General features: G+C 42.5%; 1 protein-coding gene across 1 annotated transcript; it reads left to right on the forward strand.

Moving 5' to 3' along the window:
• The first annotated feature begins 485 nt into the window (after positions 1 to 485).
• On the forward strand, positions 486 to 19,624 carry LOC126397029 (tetratricopeptide repeat protein 39C). Its single transcript, XM_050055489.1, has 14 exons — positions 486 to 1,642; positions 2,195 to 2,243; positions 6,729 to 6,857; positions 7,354 to 7,468; positions 7,804 to 8,164; positions 9,849 to 10,017; positions 12,130 to 12,223; positions 12,312 to 12,419; positions 13,476 to 13,585; positions 13,685 to 13,808; positions 13,908 to 14,005; positions 14,099 to 14,203; positions 14,318 to 14,356; positions 15,554 to 19,624. The coding sequence occupies exons 1-14, from the start codon at positions 1,497 to 1,499 to the stop codon at positions 15,641 to 15,643; spliced, it is 1,737 nt and encodes a 578-aa protein (XP_049911446.1). The 5' UTR covers positions 486 to 1,496; the 3' UTR covers positions 15,644 to 19,624.
• The last annotated feature ends 1,269 nt before the right edge of the window (positions 19,625 to 20,893 follow it).

Here is a 20,893-nt window from a genome sequence, read left to right on the forward strand (position 1 = left end):
TCACTTCCTTATTGACATATTTATTTATTTATATATATATTAACCTAATTATTTTCATATTTATTTATTAATTTCTATATTTTAAAAATAAAACCATTTATTTATTCCTTTATTTATACATACATGTATTTATTTATTTCCGTATTTTGAAATAATTTCTGTATTTCTTAAAATTAATTAATTTTATTTATATGGTTATTTATTCCTGTGATTATTTCTAAATTTACTTATGTATTTCCGTATTTATTTATTTATTTATTTATTCAGTCATTTATGTATTTTTATACATTTATTTGTTTACCCCTGTATATATTTATACATTTATATATTTATATTTCCGTATTTATATATTTATTCTTGCATTTTTAATACACGTAGGCTATTTATTAATTTATTCCATATTTATCAGAGTTTATTTCAGTATTTATTTTTCACACTTATTTATCTATTTCCATTTATTTATTTACTCCTGTATTATTTATTCCGTATCTATTTGTGTATTCCTGTATTAATTTATATATGATAGGCCTACTTAGTTATCTTTTTGTCCTCCAGTGTTATGTGGGACTTAGGCTATTCATAATAATGCATCAGAATTTTATTTGTTATTAAACTGAGTCTGCTAGCGAGTAATACAAAGTAGTGACATAAATGTAGTGGAGTGAAAAGTACCCCCAGGTGGTGCAGGACAAGTATGAAGTAGCAGAAAATTCAAATACTCAGGTGAAGTACAAGTACCTCAAAATAATAGACTACTTAAGTCCTGCAGTACTTGAGTTAATGTGCTATAGTTGCATGGCAGCCTGCAGACAGATGAACAATGATAACCTATTTCAAACAGTGATGCTGTTCACCGGCGCGTCCTCGGTGTGTCTGCGCTCTGCAGGCGGTCAGGCTGCGCGCTTATTGGCTGCCGGCTGGAAGAGAGGGCGGGTTAACGGCCGGAGCGTGAGCGATGGAAGCTGACAGGATGCAGCTTCGCCTCAGCGGGCCTCATCCCTCCGTCCTCCCGGCGATGCGCTGTGCGTTATGACGCCAGGCCGTTTGACGACTGCATTACGTGGGACTGTCAGAGCAACACAACAGCCTGGATCTCCGTTATGTAATGCATCGGATGCTGCTGCACGGCGGGAAGAAGCAGGGAAAAACTGACGGATGGCTGATTTAGTGACAATTGAACACTGAAGGTGCAGACGTCTGCTGTCGGCAACACCGATGATAAATGTAAATCCGTGCTGAGTGCGGTGTGATTGAGCCCGTCTGGGCATCAGTGGCCTATCCCTGAGGCGCACAGACGTCTGGAGCCTGCGGAACCTGCACAGCCTTGTCTTTCTTTTTCCATCTTTAGCAAACCAGAGGCGATTCTCTGTTTAAATCCGTCTCCTCCATCAGTGGAAATAAACCAATGCGGGTTTGTTTCAGAGGACAAACAGGTTCTGATTTTGTTCTCCGTCGCACCGGTCTCATCCAGCAGCCACTGCGCTGTAGTATAAACAATGGCGGGTCCCGAGCAGTCCCAGCAGCAGCAGCAGGTAGAGGAGAAGGCAGAGCACATAGATGATGCTGAGATGGCCCTGCAAGGGATCAACATGCTGCTCAACAACGGATTCAAAGAGAGCGACGAGCTCTTCAGGAGATACAGGTCATTGCTCTCTGCTTTATCTCCATATCAGTGTGTTGCAGGATGTTGCATGCAGTAGCATTTAAAACACCAAAGTGAAATTCTGGCACAGCCTGTACTGTTACTGCTGCACATATATAACAGCAATAAATTACTCCATCAGTGAGTGAGGATCTGTCACCTGTCATCCTGTAGACCACCTCTGATCTGGTGTTTCTAATAGAGAGATGACATTTAAATCATGGACACAAGCCATGAATCTGTTACCATCAATCCACCAGGTGTCACACAGACTTTTGAAAATATCTTTTTGGCATTTTGCATTTAACATGATGAACACTAACATGATGACTCCTGATGTCAGGACGGTGGCTGCACCTGCTCCTGTGCGTGCTCTGTCTCAGCCTGCTGGAGAATTTACCATCCATAGCTCCATTCAGAGATGCATATGATTCATTCTCTTTGGCTTTCTGGCTGCTGGCTGAGACAGAGGTGTGCCAAAGCTATAGGTAGACAGTGATTAAGATTTTGTGTTTTCCACAAAATATTCAACTGTTTCTGTTCTCTGTGTAGGACCCAGAGCCCACTGATGAGCTTCGGGGCCAGCTTCGTCAGTTTCCTGGTGAGTTTCCTGTCAGTTGGTGTCAAAATGCTCGTTGAAGAAGCCAGAGGAAATAACAGTTAGTGTGAAGAAATAGCAAAACAGTGGTTAGTATAATTTCATAACTGATACAGCAGCAGATCAGCTCAGTCGCCAGAAAAAAATGTTGGCATGTATGTTTCTGCAAACCAAGGTGACATTTGTATGTTTCATATCTGAGTTTCTAAAGTGATGTAGTATATGAGCTGACTTTGTCGTCAGGAGGTGGAGGCGATAGTGGATGAAGTGACACCCAGGCATGATGTCTGAAAAATGGTGTTTTTTTAGCAAGTAATGACAGTGTTTCCATCGCCTTTATGCCCCCCAGTCATGGGTGTTTTTTAGTGACCAGTTGCTGTTTTTCCAGCGGGGATAGTGGCACCGAAAGCAGTTGTTTTTACTGAGACATCACTGCTTTTCCAACCAGGATTGAGCTCCCAAAACTGGGTATTTTAAACCAAAACATGATCTTTTCCTAACCATAACCAAGTTGTTTTTGTGCCTAAACCTAAATACACGTTAACCACAGCATTGCTGAAACGTAAAGTTTTAGTGTATCTGCTGTCAGCCCGTTCTCATTCCCAAGTTGTCTAACACTGCTGCTTTGAGAGGGAGTAAAAAAGACGCACATCTTGGTGTCCAAAGGGTACTAGACCAAAGAAAACACATTGCAAAGTCATACACTTTCTAAAATAGTAGTGGCAGTAGTGGCGGCACAGTGGTAAGCGTTGTTGCCTCACAGCAAGAGGGTTCCAGGTTTGAACCCCAGGGTGGGGGAGCCCCTCTGTGTGGAGTTTGAATGTTTCCTCCCACAGTCCAAAGACATGCAGGTTAATTGGTGACTCTAAATTGTCCGTAGGTGTGAATGTGAGTGTGAATGGTTGTCTGTCTCTATGTGTCAGCCCTGTGATAGTCTGGGGACCTGTCCAGGGTGTACCCTACCACTCACCCAATGTCAAATGGGATAGGCTCCAGCCCCCTCGTCAAATGTAACGGGTTTGCATAAACGTACAATGCCAACATTTTTTTAGCGATTGTGCTGAGCAGAGTGAGATTGAAGCCTATCAGAGTTCATAAAGAAAGCACCCAATATTAATGATGAAAGAAACTATCGATACACTTGCGATATTATGTTTTGTGATACTGTATTGATTTTGAATCAGTAGTTTACATGCAAAGATTTGTGACAGTGGTTCTTTTTGTGTTGTGTTTTAACTCCCGACTGCTTTCTGGTATCTATCCTTAGCTATTTATCTCTGTTTTTCCAGTGTAACATATTGCTAGCGTGCTTTAGAGACTTTGATAAATACAAATCAGATTTTATGTGTATGGTGTTGTTTTTTCTTACACTATGACTGTTTCCCTTGAATTTGATACAAAAAATTGCAGTGCATCCCCTTTGCTTAGAGTATCGTAATACAGTTATCACAATATATTGAATGGTAACTCAATATATTGTTTCTTACCAATACATGTCTCGACCCAGTATCACTTGGAATAACCCAATCTGTTAAACTGGTTTCTATCATTGTCACCACTGGCTTCCTCTCTCCTGCTTTTCCATCCATTAACATAATGGATGCATCGTTCCTCTCAAGAACAGCAATGCTCCTGCAGCGAAGCACATTACTGTAACGCTGCGTCCATCGCTAATGGAGAAGGAGATTTCTCACAGTGTGATGAACACACACACACACACACACACACACACACACACACACACACACACACACACACACACACATCTCATGAAGCCAGAGATGATGTCATCCTTTGTCCCCAGATGCTAAATAGCCCTGAAGGCAGTGGGGGTGGTGACATCTGAGCACCATGGTGGGCATTCCTTCATGCACAGGCACAGTTAAAGGGATACTCGTCCGATTTTCAACCAGCTTTGTATCAGAACAATGTGGGCAGTATGTGTAGATGAACTGTGGTAAACATCCTTCCATCATATCATCTCCCAGATCAAAACCGCTGGATGACACGTTTTGAACTGGCTGTGGGGTTGAACGCTTCTTGACTGTAATACAAGAATTTGTAAACAGGAAGTGGCCGCCATACTGTTTCCTACACAGTGAAAATGGTGAGACATGTATAGCTGCAGACACATTCCGTTTGTGGCGTACGCGACACACCCCTACAAACCATACCCACAACTAGTTCAAGACAAACCCACCAACACAACAGCTATCTGAACCCTGCTACAAAGCTACACTGTAGTGAATAAATGAGACCAAATGTAGCAATAATCCACCTATCCTAACCTTAACCACCTCTCTTTTAACGTAATACTTACGAGCTAGCTAATTGCTAACTTTCATTTGGACCTCTGCTTCCAGGCGAAGGGGTGAAGGGGGCTGATCACGGACTGATGTGTAGGTATGGTGGGCGAGTCATGTAGCTAGAGGGAGGGTCACATAGCTGCTCCAGCTGCAGTTATACCTACTTGAAAATTAAGGATGAAAAAACTGATATCTAAGGACACATTCACACTGGTGCTATTTGGTCTGCTTTAAACGAACCCTGGTCCGCTTCCATGGATAGTTCGGTTCGTTTGTAGTGGTGTGAACGCTCATTCGAACTCTGGTACGGACCAAACAAGTGAGTAGGAAAAATGTAGGAAAAATCAAATCAAATCAAATCAAATCAAATCAAATCAAACAAGCGAACCCTGGTCCGCTTGAAACCTGGGGGTCTCGGTTCACTTGCAAGTGAACCCTGGCGCAAAAGAGAGGAAGTGAACCAAAGAGAGGAAGTGACGTATTGCGCAGTGCATTTTGGGTAGAAAAAAAAAGAAGCCAACAGCACAAACGGGGAGAAGCAGAGGTAAAAAATAGAAAAAGTTGGAACATGTCTCGTGGGCAGACATGGAGTAGTGAGGAGGTGCAGGAGCTTATTCATATATGGTCAGAGGACTATATATCGCAGTTGCTTGGTGGCTACCCACAAAGGATTTCCATTTTTGGTCCTGGCCAATCGATGAGCCGGGTTGTCTTCTTCCTCATGCTTTTTTTCTTCCTGGTCAGTGGTCATTTCGGGCAATAGCGCCCCCAAACGAGCAGCTGTTGTAACTGCATAACGTTGTCTAGGCGGTTTGGCCCGCTTTAAAAAGTGCAGTGTGAAAGTGAACCGAACCAAATGAAGGTGTGAAATTTTTCGGCATTCCCCTCCCAATCTAACCGAGTCCCCGAGACTATCCTGGTGTGAATGTACCCTAACACTACCTCAAACTAAAACTAGGCAGCGCTGATGAAATACAAACCAAGATTCTGTTACTGTGTTGCCTTTCTCTTGCCTCAAATCTGGAAACATATTTTAGCTTACTGTTAAACTGTACACGAGAATGTTTGTTACCAGCTGGCTGCCACTGTGTTATACATTCAAGTGTGCATTATGTACTAGTGGCAGTGTTTATGTGTCCGGTGTGGCACATTGCACCCTGTTCTTTCTACTGCATAGTCAGCCCAGTTTTATGAAAAGATCATCTGTCCAGTGGTGAAATTCTTCTTTAAATGTAACATCAATGGAGAACAAATGCATTGGTTGTATAAGAAAATATCAGAATGTGCAGTTTCATCTCTAAATGTCACTAAAATATCACTACCACTCATTCGAGACAACATCAGATCAGAGACATTCTTAGGACGAAAAATGAGAGACACACGAGTCACAGGCGTTTATCTGAAAATAGCTACTAGCCTCCAGGAGGCTGAGTAGGGAAGACTAACCTGCCTGAGGCTGTGAGTGAATCACAGGTTCGATGACTGCGTTTGTAGTTTTATTTGCAAGAAAAAAAAAACAATAGTTAAACAGGAGTAAGCAAAAAATAAGGCTACCCCATCATACACTCTCCTTCCATTCACAAACTAACTGTTGAACAGGTGATAACCCTGTCACTGTCTCCAACACCACATGACCCAATCACAATGAGTGACCAGACTACACCTGGCTCCTACAGAGGTAAACCAACACATAAAATTATTTACTTACAAAAAAAGAAGCAAAACTAAGCAAACAGAGATGGGACAAATCTGTGAAGTCCGTAGTGTGGCGAGTGGGTGAGAATGTGCTGTAAGGATGTTGAGCTGTAAGAAGAAAAAAAAACAACAGGAGCAAAAACCAAAAGTGCAGAGGTGTGTGTGTTCAGGAGATCATAGACTGGCTGCTGCTGCTGATTTCAGTCTGCAGCCCCGGAGACAAAAAACACAACAGCAAAGGAAACAAGCAGAGGACAGCGAGCTGAGGCGCCGTCACCAGTGTTATGCAGAGAGAGCCCTTTGTCCTTTCTAGGATCATTACATAACACTCCTTCCATCTTGTTACAAGATGTTTCTGTTTGTGTGCTGGCTCAAGGATGGATCTCTGTGAAACACGACAATAAGATATTAGAATATTAAAGCAATTAATTACAGCGTTTTTAAGATATATTATGAACAAAATGTTTTTAATGTTGTTGCATTGCAGAACGCCATGATGACATTTGAGGAGGAGAAGATGCAGACGGCCTGTGATGACCTGAGGACTACTGAGAAGCTGTGTGAGAGCGACAGCGCCGGAGTCATCGAGACAATCAGAAACAAGATTAAAAAAAGTGTGAGTACAAAACTATGGGCGTTTAGAAATTATATATTTCACAGACTGTTGCATAAAAATGGGCCTACTGTCCCATTGTCTCACGATCCAGCGATAAAACACAGTGAAACTAGACTCTGATAACAGTGCCACTGTCAAAGTTGAGCACCGGTTCACAGATTTAGATTTTTTATGCAGTTTGTGTGAACAACCAGGATTCCTGATGTCTGCTAATACCACAGCCAGCACAGGCTGCTGTTCAGATAACAGTGTTTCCACCCTCGGCATCAGGCCTAATGATGCAAGCAGCAGTGAGATCATGCCAAACCCACTCACAGATTTAATTAGTGCTTCTGTGAAATGTAATCAACAAACTGAGTGAGCAGAGTGGGGGCTGTCTCAGCTCTGCATCATTCAGGAAAATCTGGCTGCCAGCCTCTGGGTGAAGTTGCAGGTGATGTTTAATACTGCATACTGAATGTGTGTGTGTTTGTGGTTGTGTGTGTGTGTGTTACAGATGGACTCCCAGAGGTCAGGCGTTGTGGTTGTGGACCGCCTACAGAGACAGATTATTGTTGCCGACTGTCAGGTGTACCTCGCCGTGCTCTCTTTCGTCAAGCAGGAACTTTCAGGTAATCAAATCTAACCCACAGAGTGTGACCTTAAATGTCTGTCTCTCATGGTAACCAGCGCTCGAGGTATTATGTCATCATGGCGGTGTGTGTCTGTCTCATAATTAGTCTGCATGTAGACCACAGACTGATAGATAGATGTAAAAAAAACATGACAGAAATATCAGACTGATTTAATTTAGGAGCAAAATTATCGAAATGAAAAGCAGCAAATCCTCACAACACTAGTGGGGCTAATAAACATAATCAACAGACTAATAGAAAATTATGGTCTGTACTTCCACTGTAGCATTTCAATATGAAACCCCATTAAAAGTATCTTTTTCCACAAACAGCTTACATCAAAGGAGGCTGGATTCTACGCAAGGCGTGGAAAATGTACAATAAGTGCCACAGTGACATCAGCCAGCTGCAGGAGGCCTGTCAGCGCAGGTCCTCTGTCCACCAGGAGTCCCTCTCGACTGACAACGCCAACCACAACGCACCAGTGGAGAACTGCGTGACAGCCGAGGCCCTGGACCGGCTCAAGGGCTCCGTCAGCTTCGGCTACGGCCTCTTCCACCTGTGTATCTCCATGGTACCGCCACACCTGCTAAAGATCATCAACCTGCTGGGTTTCCCTGGTGACCGTATCCAGGGTCTGTCCTCCCTTATGTATGCGAGTGAGAGTAAGGACATGAAGGCACCACTGGCTACGTGAGTAGGGGGGTAGAGTTAATGTTGTGTTGTCAAATGAACTGTACAACTGTGGTAAATTTAAGACTGTAAAGGGGCTCTATTTGATATTCAGGGATTCTGAGTCTGATTCAGATTGTCTGCACGTGGCTCTCAACATGGTGGTGGCTAGCAGCTGACAGAGCTAACAACAGCAACACTGCTGACAGAGCCAGTGGTGTTACGCTGCGTTCAAATGGGGTCGTGTTTACCGTGTTCACGAGAACAGACCATATGAACACCCGCCTGTTGTGGTACGCACAACCTTGTAAGTGGGAATTTTCTGTGAGGTCATCATGTACACGATTTCCCATGTTGTGAACACGAGCTCATGAGTTCCATTTGAACACAGCATTAATTCCTGCTGGAGAAATTTCAACATTTGAAAGGAATTTCCGGGGTCTGTTAGGGTTCAGGTCCGTCATTTTGGGTGCATGAAGACGTCTATACAGCCTCATAGTGAAAGCAGGAGGTTGCCAGACATGATGTTCTGCAGAGGGTTATGGGAGGGGCAGTATCAGCATACTTTACTGGAGTCAAAAGGAATATATTCCCAGTATACACATGTCTGTCTAATTTTAGTGATATTCTAGTAAGCCACATTTTCAAGAAGACTCAAGCTAGCAACAAAGTTCCCAGGATCTAGTGTTAAGGCTTCTTTGTTTTCACCGGTTAGTGAACCTTCAATAACTGGTGCAGAGTTGGGTGATAATTATCTATGGGTTCGTCACTGTGAGCGACACCTTTCACAGCGCACGCACTAGTCATCTGATTGATCATAAATAAAAAAATACCGCTTACAGCAGCTATAACTGAGCTCTATATGATATTCAGAGCGTTACCATAGCAGCAAACAACTGTTTACTGTGTAAAGATATAGTGGAGTAATGACGTCCTGAGCAGAGATGAAGTCACGCTCCATCTGTGTGTTGTAATCTGAGCTTCTCTGTGAGAACCTGTGTGTGTATGCCACTGCTAATCATTGCTGCTCTGCATTTTACTTTACTTATTTATCACTGATATCAGGCTGGCAGTAGCCAAATCATCAAGCAAGTTAGCCACAGTTCTTTTACATTTCTCTTGTGATCAGCACTGGTCACGGTTCTCCTCGGATCCACTTGGGCATTACACATAATAAGAACCAGACCCATGACCTCCAGTAATAGAATAAAACATGGACCAAAACCCGTACAGGTCCTGGGTCAGATCTCAGGCCCTAGGGTCCAGGTAGACCCGTGACAACCTCTGCCTTATAAACTAAAAATTGCAGTATAGAATATATTTCAATTAGGATAGGTCTGTCTTTCACATGTAAAAAGAGGGCATGGATATGTTGGTTCACATATTTATTGTGACCTTTAACCTTCCATCACCTCTTGTTTCCGAGGTCAAGGAAATTTTTAGCTTAGCTTAGGCAATAAAGGTTTTAGGCCTCATCTGGCAAACTGTTAACTAAACTTTTGATGGAATTAATATGTAAACCAACATGTCCATGCCTTTTTTCACATGTGAAACACAAAGATATATTCTGTACTGTCATTATTAGTATATACAGCATAACAGCGGGCTGTTCTGTCACAAATTTTCAGTTGAATACAGATTCTGACTGAGCTTTAGATTTAAAGTTTCAGACTGACTGAGGTGATTCTCCTGTTGTGTTGCTCAGGTTGGCCCTCCTGTGGTACCACACAGTAGTGCTGCCTTTCTTTGCTCTGGATGGCTCTGACACACATGAGGGGTTACTTGAAGCCAAAGCTATTCTGCAGAGGAAGTCAGTGGTTTACCCCAACTCATCCCTCTTCATGTTCTTTAAAGGACGGGTTCACAGGCTAGAGGTATGTACAGCAGGCTCAGCGGTGCTAATAATAAGCCCAATTTTAACAAGCTGAAAGTGGTATTATTATTATTATTATTATTACTATTACACTGCTCAAAAAAATGAAGGGAACCCTTAAATCACACATCAGATCTTGAATGAATTTTTCAAGTTGAAAATCTTTACTGATGTATCTATAAATTATTGAGAACAAAATGACGTAACAACGGTCAATGGAAACCAAAATCATCAACCCACTGAGGGCTGGATTTAAAATCACACCAGAAACCAAAGTAAAACATTGTTATCACAGACTGATTCAGCATGTGTGAAATTTATCACATCAACTTACAATGTGACTAATGTGACTGTGCACAGCCCCCGCCTGCCTGTATACACTCCTGACATCATCTGGGCACGCTCCTGATGACTTGGTGGATGGTGTCCAGGGGGATCTCCTCCCAGACCTGGATCAGGGCATCAATGAGCTCCTGGACAGTCTTTGTCAGTACTTGGCGTCGAATGCACCGATACATATCGTCCCATAGGTGCTCAATTGGATTTAGGTCAGGGGAACGAGAGGGCCACTCAATGGCATCAATGCCTTTGTTATCCAGGAACTGTCTACACAACAACACTACATGAGGCCGGGCATTGTCCTGCACCAGGAGGAACCCAGGGCCCACTGCACCAGGAGGAACCCAGGGCCCACTGCACCAGCTAAAGGTCTGACAGTCGCTCTGAGGAGTTCATCCTGGTACCCAACAGCAGTCAGGGCATCGTTTGCTATCACTGACCCACCGCCAAACCAGTCATGCTGGACGATGTTACAGGCAGCATAACGTTCACCACGGTGCCTCCAGACTCTTTCACGCCTGTCACATGTGCTCATTGTGAACCTGCTCTCATCTGTGAAGAGAACAGAGCGCCAATGACAGACCTGCCAATTCAGGTGTTCTCTGGCGAATGTCAGTCAAGCTGCACGGTGCTGGGCTGTGAGCACAGGTCCCAGTAGAGGATGTCGGACCCTCATGCCACCCTCGTGGAGTCGGTTTCTGACAGTTTGGTCAGAAACATGCACACCAGTAGCCTGCTGGAGGTCATTCTGTAGGGCTCTCAGTGCTCCTCCTGTTCCTCCTCACACAGAGGAGCAGATACCGGTCCTGCTGCTGGGTTGATGCCCCTCTATGGCCCCGTCCAGCTCTCCTCGTGTGACGACTGGTCTCCTGGTATCTCCTCCAAGCTCTTAAAACACAGCAAACCCTCTTGTGACCGCATGTATTGATGTGCCATCCGGGAGGAGTTGGACTACCTGTGCAACCTGATTGGGCTGCAGGTACCACCTCATGCTACCAGTAGTGACAAGGACACCAGCAGAACAAAAACTAGAGAAGAATCAGTCAGGAAGGATAAGGAGAGAGCAACTGTCTGTGGACACCACCTGTAAAACCATTTCCTGTTGGGGGTTGTCTTGCTTTTGCCTCTCTATTGCACCTATTGTCACTTTGATTTGCACTAAAGCAGCTGAAACTGATTCACGATCACTTGTGCTTCCTAAATGGACAGATTGATATCCCTGAAGTTTAACTGACTTGGTGTTAAACTTTGACCATTAAGTGTTCCCTTATTTTTTTGAGCAGTGTATTATTTGTGTTTGTAATGCCGGATAAAGACATGAGGTGGGAAATAGACGTAATTTTTTACAGTAGAATCTGACAAAAATCTTCCATCAGCTGATACAGCAGTCTCTGCTCAAGTACACATATTAAGTAAGGGCGTAGGTTTTGTTTCAACATGGGGGCAGGGGCACACTGGAAAGGCGTTTGAGTCACAGACTTAATATCCAGCATTCTAGTACATTTTTCTGCAGCAATTTGTGGCTTTATCTGCATTAATCTATGGTTGAAAAAAAAATCAAAATGAAAGTCCTCTTGTACTTAAATGTGTTTATATTTGTTCCCTGAAATCTACGCCTATGTTAATAAGAATGCATGTCAGATGGTTCATGAACTCACCACCATCTGATCCACCATCTGTTTATCTAACTCTGTCTTTCAACACATGCATGCAGTGTGTGTCTAACAGATCTACCGTTACCTGTCGGTGTGTGTGCTCTCTCCTCTGTCCCCAGTGCCATATCAACAGTGCTTTGGCCTGTTTCCATGATGCATTAGAGCTTGCATCAGACCAAAGAGAGATCCAGCATGTGTGTCTCTATGAGATTGGTACGTGTTTGCTCATCAGGTTAGTCGGGACATACTGGCACATTGTGTGTGGCACAGGGAGGGATTCATTTTACTCTCTTTGTTTCAGGTTGGTGTAGCATGATAGAGATGAATTTTGAAGATGCATACAGGTCATTTGAAAGGCTGAAGAACGAGTCGCGTTGGTCACAGTGCTACTATGCCTACTTGACCGGAGGTAAGTCTGTCGCACATTAACACATGCTAACTCTGCTGCAGGCTGTTCTCATGCACTGTTTGTATGTTTTCCTACAAAAAAGTAATGCACCATAATTGGTACATATCCCATGTAATGATGAGCTAGTTATTTGTGCATAACCCATGTATTTTGGAAGGCTGCTATTGCGTGACCAATTCACTGACGGGAGTAAAGAGTGAAGCGGTCACGAGCGGCTCAGTTAGGAGGCAGGTTGGGGTGGTGGGTGGGTCACAAAACACAGGACTTTTACCAGGAGACTGGTGCTTGAAACCGATTGAACTTTGAATGAATTGTGAGTCATTCTAAGGTATGTCATCACCATGTTTCTATTCCTAAACCTAACCACATGTAACAGGTGAGTGAAGCAGCACAGTAGTCATGCAGAACAGTTTACATTGAGCTTCAATGCACCACTTAGACAAGTACAGGGGGAGCAGGCTGGTGAAGCAGCTGAGAGAGTCAGTGTCGAAGTTCAGAACTTTCAGGAAAACTGAATCAGTACACAGCTCTCGGCATGGACAGCCAGACGCACACATAGGTAGACACTGTGAGGTAGCAGGCAGAGGGCGATGTCAGACAAGACAGGAACAGACAGGAATTCCAAAACCAGGAGTACTCACAGTAGAAATAGCCTCACCAGTGCCGACCGTAGACAGAGGAAAGCTTGTCAGTGGCGATGACGAGTGGAGCGGCGCACACACAAAAGTGTCAGGAGCAGGAAATGTGTGAGCACGCAGTAGGCTGGCAGGTAGGTATGGTGAGTGGAAAAGTACTGAATAAGCTGAGAAGATGGCATGTATGGCAGGTAAAAAGTGCCCACTGTGACACCACAGTAACTTTACTTGCTTAAACTTTATGTTAATTACGTAACTCTATGCAGACATAATGTCATTCATGGGCAGCTAATTTGTAGGATATCATACGAAATGTTGTGTGTGCATTTTTGTAGCCTATCATACCAACTGTTGTATGAGGATACATTGTCCGCTGAGAACTGTCTACTCTGTTTTCTGTATGGCTTTTGTGTTTTTCCAGTGTGTCAGGGTGCTGCAGGTGACCTGGATGGAGCAAGTGGAGTTTTCAAAGATGTGCAGAAGCTGTTTAAGAGAAAAAACAACCAGATAGAGCAGTTTGCTGTCAAAAGGGTGAGTTTTGCTGCAGATTTTCTCTCTTTTTCTCTCTTTCAAAAGTCATCACAAGAGTGTCACAAAAGTTTCACTCCTCCTTCTGATTCCCGTCTGCAGGCTGAGAGATTGAGAAAGATCTCGCCCACCAGAGAGCTATGCATCCTCGGTGTCATTGAAGTGCTGTATCTGTGGAAAGCGCTTCCAAACTGCTCATCATCTAAACTGCAGATAATGAATCAGGGTGACTGTAACCTTCATGATTCATCGCAACATGAGTTAGCCGCAGCCGGATTTCTAAGAATATACCCTGTGTGATAATTCCCTCTTGATGTCTGTTCAGTGTTACAGAGTTTAGATGAGGCTTCGTGCAGAGGCCTGAAACACCTACTTCTTGGTGCTGTTCACAAATGTCATGGAAATATGAGGGATGCTATTCAGGTATCAAGTCTACATCTACACATGTATTTGCAGTTGATATACACTTTGAATGTTACTCAGCTGCTCTCCTGTCCATTTTTATCTGTGATCCAGTCATTCCAGCTGGCTGCTAGAGATGAGTACGGACGGCAGATCAACTCGTACGTTCAGCCGTATGCCGTCTATGAGCTTGGATGTATACTTCTTGCAAAACAGGAGGTAAGTCTGCCGCACGCAGCATTCACATTTTGATTAATTCACACCTGTATTTAGATGGTCCTGGTGTGATCACATGCTCAGTTATAACCTGGACCTTTTTATATTGCAATCCAGACTCTGGGAAAAGGGAGATCATTGCTACTTCAAGCAAAGGTAAAATATTGATGAAGCAATCGACTAAATTATAATTATGTTTAATTTACCAGATAATGTAAAGTGATGCATAACATCTACCTACCTACCTACCTACCTACCTAACCTATCTACCTTAACCTACCAAATCTATTAACCTTAACCTACCTACCTACCCCTCCCACTTACCTACCTACCTAATCTACCGACCCTATCTACGCACCTTACATATCTGACTAACCAATCTACCCTGGCCTTCCAACCCTACCCACCTACTTACCTACCGAACCCTACCTATCTACCCTAACCTACCTAATCTATCTAATCTAACCTACCTACCTACCAGCATACCCTACCTACCCTTCCTACTTACCTACCTACCCTACCTACCTAACTAACCTATCTACCCTAACCTACCTAATCTATTAACCTTAACCTACCTACTCAATCCTCCCTACATACCTTACCTATCCAACCAACCAACCAACCAACCTACCTACCTACCTACCTACCTACCTACCTACCTACCTACCCTAACCTACCTAATCTATTAACCTTAACCTACCTACCCCTCCCACTTACCTTCCTACCTAATCTACCTACCCTATCTATGTACCTTACCTACCTAACTAACCTATCCACCTTGGCCTATCTACCCTATATACATACCTTACCTACCTACCTACCTACCTACCTACCCTACCTGTCTACCCTAACCTACCAAATTTATCTACCATAACCTACCAAATTTATCTACCCTAACCTACCTAACCTATCTACCCTAACTTACCTAATCTATAAACCTTAAGCTACCTACCTACCCCTCCCACTTACCTACCTACCCTAACTACGTACCTATCCAACTAACCTATCCACCCTGACCTACCAATCCTACCCACCTACCTACCTACCTACCTACCTGTCTACCCTAACCTACCAGATTTATTTACTGTAACCTACCTAATCTATCTACCCTAACCTACCTACCTACCATACCCACTTACCTACCTACCTACATACCCTTCCTAACGTCTCACTTACCTACCTACCTAATCTACCTGCCCTACCCAAGTACCTTACCCACATAACTACCTACCTACCATAACCTACCTACCTGACCATAACCTACCTACAATACCTACCCTTCCTACCCAACTCGCCTATCTACCTGTCTGTCTATCACAATCTAGTCTAATCTAGTCTAATCTCATGTTTTAGGAGGATTTTACAGGCTACGACTTTGAGAACAGGCTTCATGTCCGCATTCATTCAGCCCTGGCATCTTTGAAGGAAGTAGTGCCTCAGTGACTCCAGGAAAGAATGGGAAGCTACGATGGCTAAAGCAATGCTCATGGCTTTTTACACCATGTTTTAAGCCATTCAGAATAACTGTATCATCCCAGTGAACAGACTCATGTGTTCTTCATTCTTAAAGGATTTGGGGAAATTCACTTGTTAGTCATCTTAACCTGGCAAACTGATATGAAGTGTCATCTTTATGCATCTTGTACATAGATATTACATATAGGGAATAAGGTAAATAGAAATGGCTAGCCAAGGTATGGCTAGCAAGTTAAAAACTATGGCTAAAAACTTGACGTCGCGACACCACCATCATCTTTACTTGGGGAAAAGGAGGTGTGTATTCTGTGGTCTGCATGCTGCATAATCTTGAGTGAGCTTTAGTTTCTTATTCTTTCTGGTCAGTTTCGCAACCTTGAGTTACATTTGGATTGAAGAATACTGAGGGATTTAAGTCCTTCATTGGGTGATTTTAAGGAAAAATGGGAAAGAAAACTCACTGCGATTGGCCTTGATTCATGCCTTTGGTTATCTGACATGATACCACAACCTTTGTGCTAGCTTAATAAGATGACTGAAGTACGAGTATGAATAAAGTACTTTTAAACGGGCCATGCCTGGGCTTATAATGACCACCAAAATGTGAGACCAAACACACAGGCTCAGAGTGTAACTATTACACCATTATGATATGACTCACTGGTGTTAGATTTGTTTATTATTCTCACCTGTTATTAAATGGGTAGAGCAGACATAAATGTGATTTGACTTGGGCCATCAGAGTCTGTTTTGGTTGACACTCCTATTGGTGTTTACTCGAGCCCTCCCGATGGCCACCAGCCACTTTTTCCCTTGCAATTCCTCAGCTGGTTTGATATGAAACTGCAGGCTTTGGTCTTGTTAGTCGAACAACCAGTCACAAAGCAGCTCTTTGGCATGTTGGCGTGTTGGCGTCACAAAAAAATAATCTTAATTTGCAGCTTTTCTGAGCAGTTACCAGAAGATGTGACCTTCCCCCCCGCGTCACAGTTGCGTAGCAACAACAGACAGGACGTTGACGTCATGAATGAAACCAGTATAGTCTCATCTTGTTAACCAGCAAGCTAGTCACCAGTGCATCTGTACTTGGGATGGGACTTTTGAGACGCTGCAAGTCACAAAGCAGTTGGTGGTGAAAAAATTGTAAAAAATTTCTGTTTCATATCGTCTTCATTAATCGTAGGCCCTGTATACATAAGACACATTTAGTGTTGTCAATTTTTGTTCACTTTGCTAGAGCTAATCTAGCTGTATCCTTTTGCTTTCTGCCTTAGCACTGAGCTAAGCTAAACACGTCCCTGCCTATTTCTGAACAGGATACACAGAGATGACATTAATATCAAACCTTGACACCGGGCAAAATAACAAACAAGCATATTTCCTCAAATCTCTAACTGTCTAACTGTTACTTTCTTTGAGTGTTTACCACACCCAAATGTATTAGCTAGTGAGTAAGAATTTTCTTCTTTAACTTGTGTATTTGGAGGATTTCAGTCATGCCTCCTTTCAGTGAGCAATCCACCACATAAAAATAACATTTTAATGAGATCATATTTCTTTAACAGTTACTTTATAATGAGTAATAAAAGATAAAGGTATTAGTGTTTTTCTTTAAAGTGGAAACAGACAACTCTTAGCTTTTTTAAGTGGTGTTTTTGTTGGCACCACAGATGCAAAGACAGCCACATTGCTTTGCATTTACCTCAGAGCTGAGCAACGGGGCAGTCTGTCTTTTTCATGCTTACCTCGGATGCTCCGCTGCCCATCATTTCCACTACTGGGGATTGTAACTGCAAAGAACTGACACCGATGCTCTTTGGTAATTGGGGATAGCAACTAATAGCTACTGGGTGCTATCCTCGTCCTCTTTGGGTTGCACAATGGTTCATACACTTCTTTTGTGCCATAAATGGAGCCTTCAGCTTTGAAAAGCGAGATCCTGTGGTGCAGGCCTCTAGAGATGGCTTGCAAGCTACAAACAGACAAAACAAAATATTCTTAGATGAGCAAGAAATCAACGAGTGTACCAGAAAAGTACACTGCCTGACAACAGTAGTAAACACAGACGTACTGCCAAACATTGCAGTTGTGTACTATAATTCCAATTGTTGCTTATCTCAAAGTCAAAATTATTTTGTACAGCTTTGTTTCCGAGGGGGTCTGCTTTTATAGTGATCCCTCATTATAAGCCAGCAGCAAAATAATCTTCTTTCCCCAGTGTGGTTGCTATTTCTATCCAAGAATTGAAAGTCATGTGACTGTCTCTGTGGCCTCTCAATGAACAGTTATAGAGAAGCCTATACGGGCAAACCTGCTCGGCCAGTTTTCCCTCGAATGGGTCACTGTTGAACTGAAAAATTGCAGTGCCCGTAGTGGGCGCCTAGTTTTTGTTGCTCAAACAAGAGACGAAACATCTTTCATAGCCTTTGCTCAAGACGACTGTGATTGGTTTAAAGAAACAAAAACAAGCCTGAGAGTTTTTTCCTCCCTTATAGCTTAAAAAAATAAGACTGACATAGCGCTGTGGAGATCTGGCTATGCAAGACTTGTGAAAGCAAGGCTGAAAGGGAACCAAGCTAAACGCTTAAATTTATTCTTTAGCTGTTACATGATGCAATCACCATTAAATTAAAGCAAAAAACTTGTCTGTTTCCACTTTAAAACATGCAGACGACATTTGAGCATCAATAATGATCACATATCATGAAGAAGAAAAGGGAATAATAAGTCAAATTTAATATCTGATTTGATATATTCTCATAAAGGACTCCATGGGTTGTTAATTTTTCAGCAGTTATCAGCAGTAGTGCTTTTCCCAATTAAATTGTCAAACATCTGCTTGTCAAATTGCAAACACAAAGGGGCCACTTATGATATCCACGAAGGAAATCAAATGACAAACTTGTAGTTGAATTAGTTCCTTTGGGAATAGTTAAATAAAAAAAATGTCACCAGTCACCGAAAATCACACGTAGTTACAACTCGGCTGCTGTGAGTTAGTTATTCACATTCAAGTAGTTAGACATCATACATTTGAAGTGAGTGAGTAGTCACCACACTTTAATGCCCTAATGAAGTTTTTTATGGGGCATTGATCCTGTGCACTATGCATGGTATGGCAGGGTAACAGTGGCTTTAAGACTGTACTGAAGTCAAATGTACCTGTATGTCCATTCCTGCAAACACATGTATAAGGTATTATGATACAGTACACTCTGTGCTGTAGTGTTACCATTGAAAGGTGCTGTTAAATGTCAGCCTAATAATCATATATTACTAGTGACTCATTTTTAATAGTGTTTTAGTGAAACAAGCTTTTGAATTAGTTCATAATAGTGACAAGTTTATTTATTACATAACAGAAGTTGTACTTTTGCAAGTGTCATTTGCAGTATGCTATTTTAGTTTGAAGTCCTGTGATGGCCAGCAGGATACACTGATTCAAAAATATGATCTTGAATTGGATAAAGGTTAATATTTCTGTGATTTTAACGAACGTTCTCGTCACAGTTTCACACTGTACATATGATTCATTCTGTGCAGGGTATTGCCTTTTATTAATGAGCACTCTTTTTGTCATGCAAGCAATATAAGCGACAGGAGGGCATCTCACAGTAATTTACAGAGGCTTTCAAACATCTGTGTTTTTAATCCCATGTTTAAGGTTGTGGTAAATTTGTTTTGCTCACGCTAAGCTGATTCGACAAAGCCAGTCATCCCCTGTGGCTGTGATGGATGTTAAACTGTGGTAAATGTTGAGGTGACCGCCGTGCGAGTGGGCAGTGCGGTGCAAGTACCGGTGAAATGTCAGTAACCTACCTGCTGTACCAAAATACTTCTGTCACTGAAAGAATTCTCCCTTTTGTCATGAGATTTTGTTTAAATGGGGTTATATGTCAGGATGGTGGTGGTCCAATGTGTCACTGAACTCTACAATAAACTGTTCTTCATAAATCTAGCCAAATGTGTGGTGCTTTTCTTTGCCTCTAGAAATTGTACTTGGCACAGTTGATATTTAGGGCCTGAGAAGCGAATGGTGCGAGGACCTTACTAAAACTGAAGGAATTATTTTTCTCAAATGAATCGCATTTTCAAGGGGCTAAAAGTGCTGGAAAAGTCACAAAACTTTGACGAAATAGCCTCCACAGTACGTTGCACTTACAAGTATTAAATTTGGTATGCACATATTTCATGTCCAAATGTACAAAAAAGTCTCTTGGAGCCCAGTGGCGGCTGCTGGTCTTTTAAACAGGGGAAGCGCACTTTAAGTTTACATCATAAAATTTGTCATATTGTAGCGAGGCAGTAACTTATAAAAGGAGCATTTCATTGAAGCAGTTTTTCATCCACACTCATGCCGTAGAACCACAGCAAAATACACCTCAAAGATTTTCAGATGGGTTTACAAACGGTGAAAATGAGCTATATGACTTATGGAAATAAGGAACTCCGGACGGCACTCTGTCAGAAGACTCCACTCGCAAATATCCACATGGGACTGAGCTCAAAATACGACGATGCCGGTGTGTATTTCCAAAGCACTGTCAATCACAAAGGGGTTCAGCCTTTTAGACAATTCCTCCAATCATCATGCATACACCGAGCGTCTTCTTCCGCCTACCGCTCCATTAGGTCCCAGGGAAGCTGAGCCTCCCTGGAAGTGACGATTTTGCATTTATCCAATGACCGTCTCGCTTTGCTGCATGAAAAAAACCTGCTCAGCGCTGTCTCGTAGGAATGCTTGGAGGCTCCGCATCCACCGTGCTGACACGAGAATGTATGACAGGGAAAATGATGATAAATGAAAACTTTAATATTCAGTAATTTTGACTATTAACCACTTAAAGCATCATCAACTGACTCATTTTCCTCCAACGTCTAGTTGACATTTAATTAAGAGTCATTGTAGTTTCAACACCTCGTACTTACTCGTGTGACTTAAGTTTAGTTTGGGCCTATCCTCTTTTCCCTTTATATGCTCCCCCTGGGTTTAATTCTGAGAGAACATGGCATTGCATTTCATTTTTATGCAGATGACACACAAATTTATCTGCCTTTAAAACAAAATGGCACCCTCCTGCCACTGCTGGATGGCCTTTAATTTTTTAAGTTTTAATTAAGAAAAGACAGAGATTCTGATATTTGGACCCAGTAGTGCCTGTATCAATCAATCAATCAATCAATCAATTTTATTTATAAAGCCCAATATCACAAATC

Source organism: Epinephelus moara, chromosome 10 (assembly GCF_006386435.1).
Source record: "Epinephelus moara isolate mb chromosome 10, YSFRI_EMoa_1.0, whole genome shotgun sequence".
Taxonomy (NCBI): Eukaryota; Metazoa; Chordata; class Actinopteri; order Perciformes; family Serranidae; genus Epinephelus; species Epinephelus moara.

Bases quoted from the DNA above. Each gene is read 5' to 3' on its own strand.
- LOC126397029 (XM_050055489.1), top strand. From the start codon at position 1,497: ATGGCGGGTCCCGAGCAGTCCCAGCAGCAGCAGCAGGTAGAGGAGAAG. The intron at 6,858-7,353 runs GTGAGTACAAAA...TGTGTGTTACAG, and splicing joins GAAACAAGATTAAAAAAAGT to ATGGACTCCCAGAGGTCAGG. The intron at 14,204-14,317 runs GTAAGTCTGCCG...ATTGCAATCCAG, and splicing joins TACTTCTTGCAAAACAGGAG to ACTCTGGGAAAAGGGAGATC.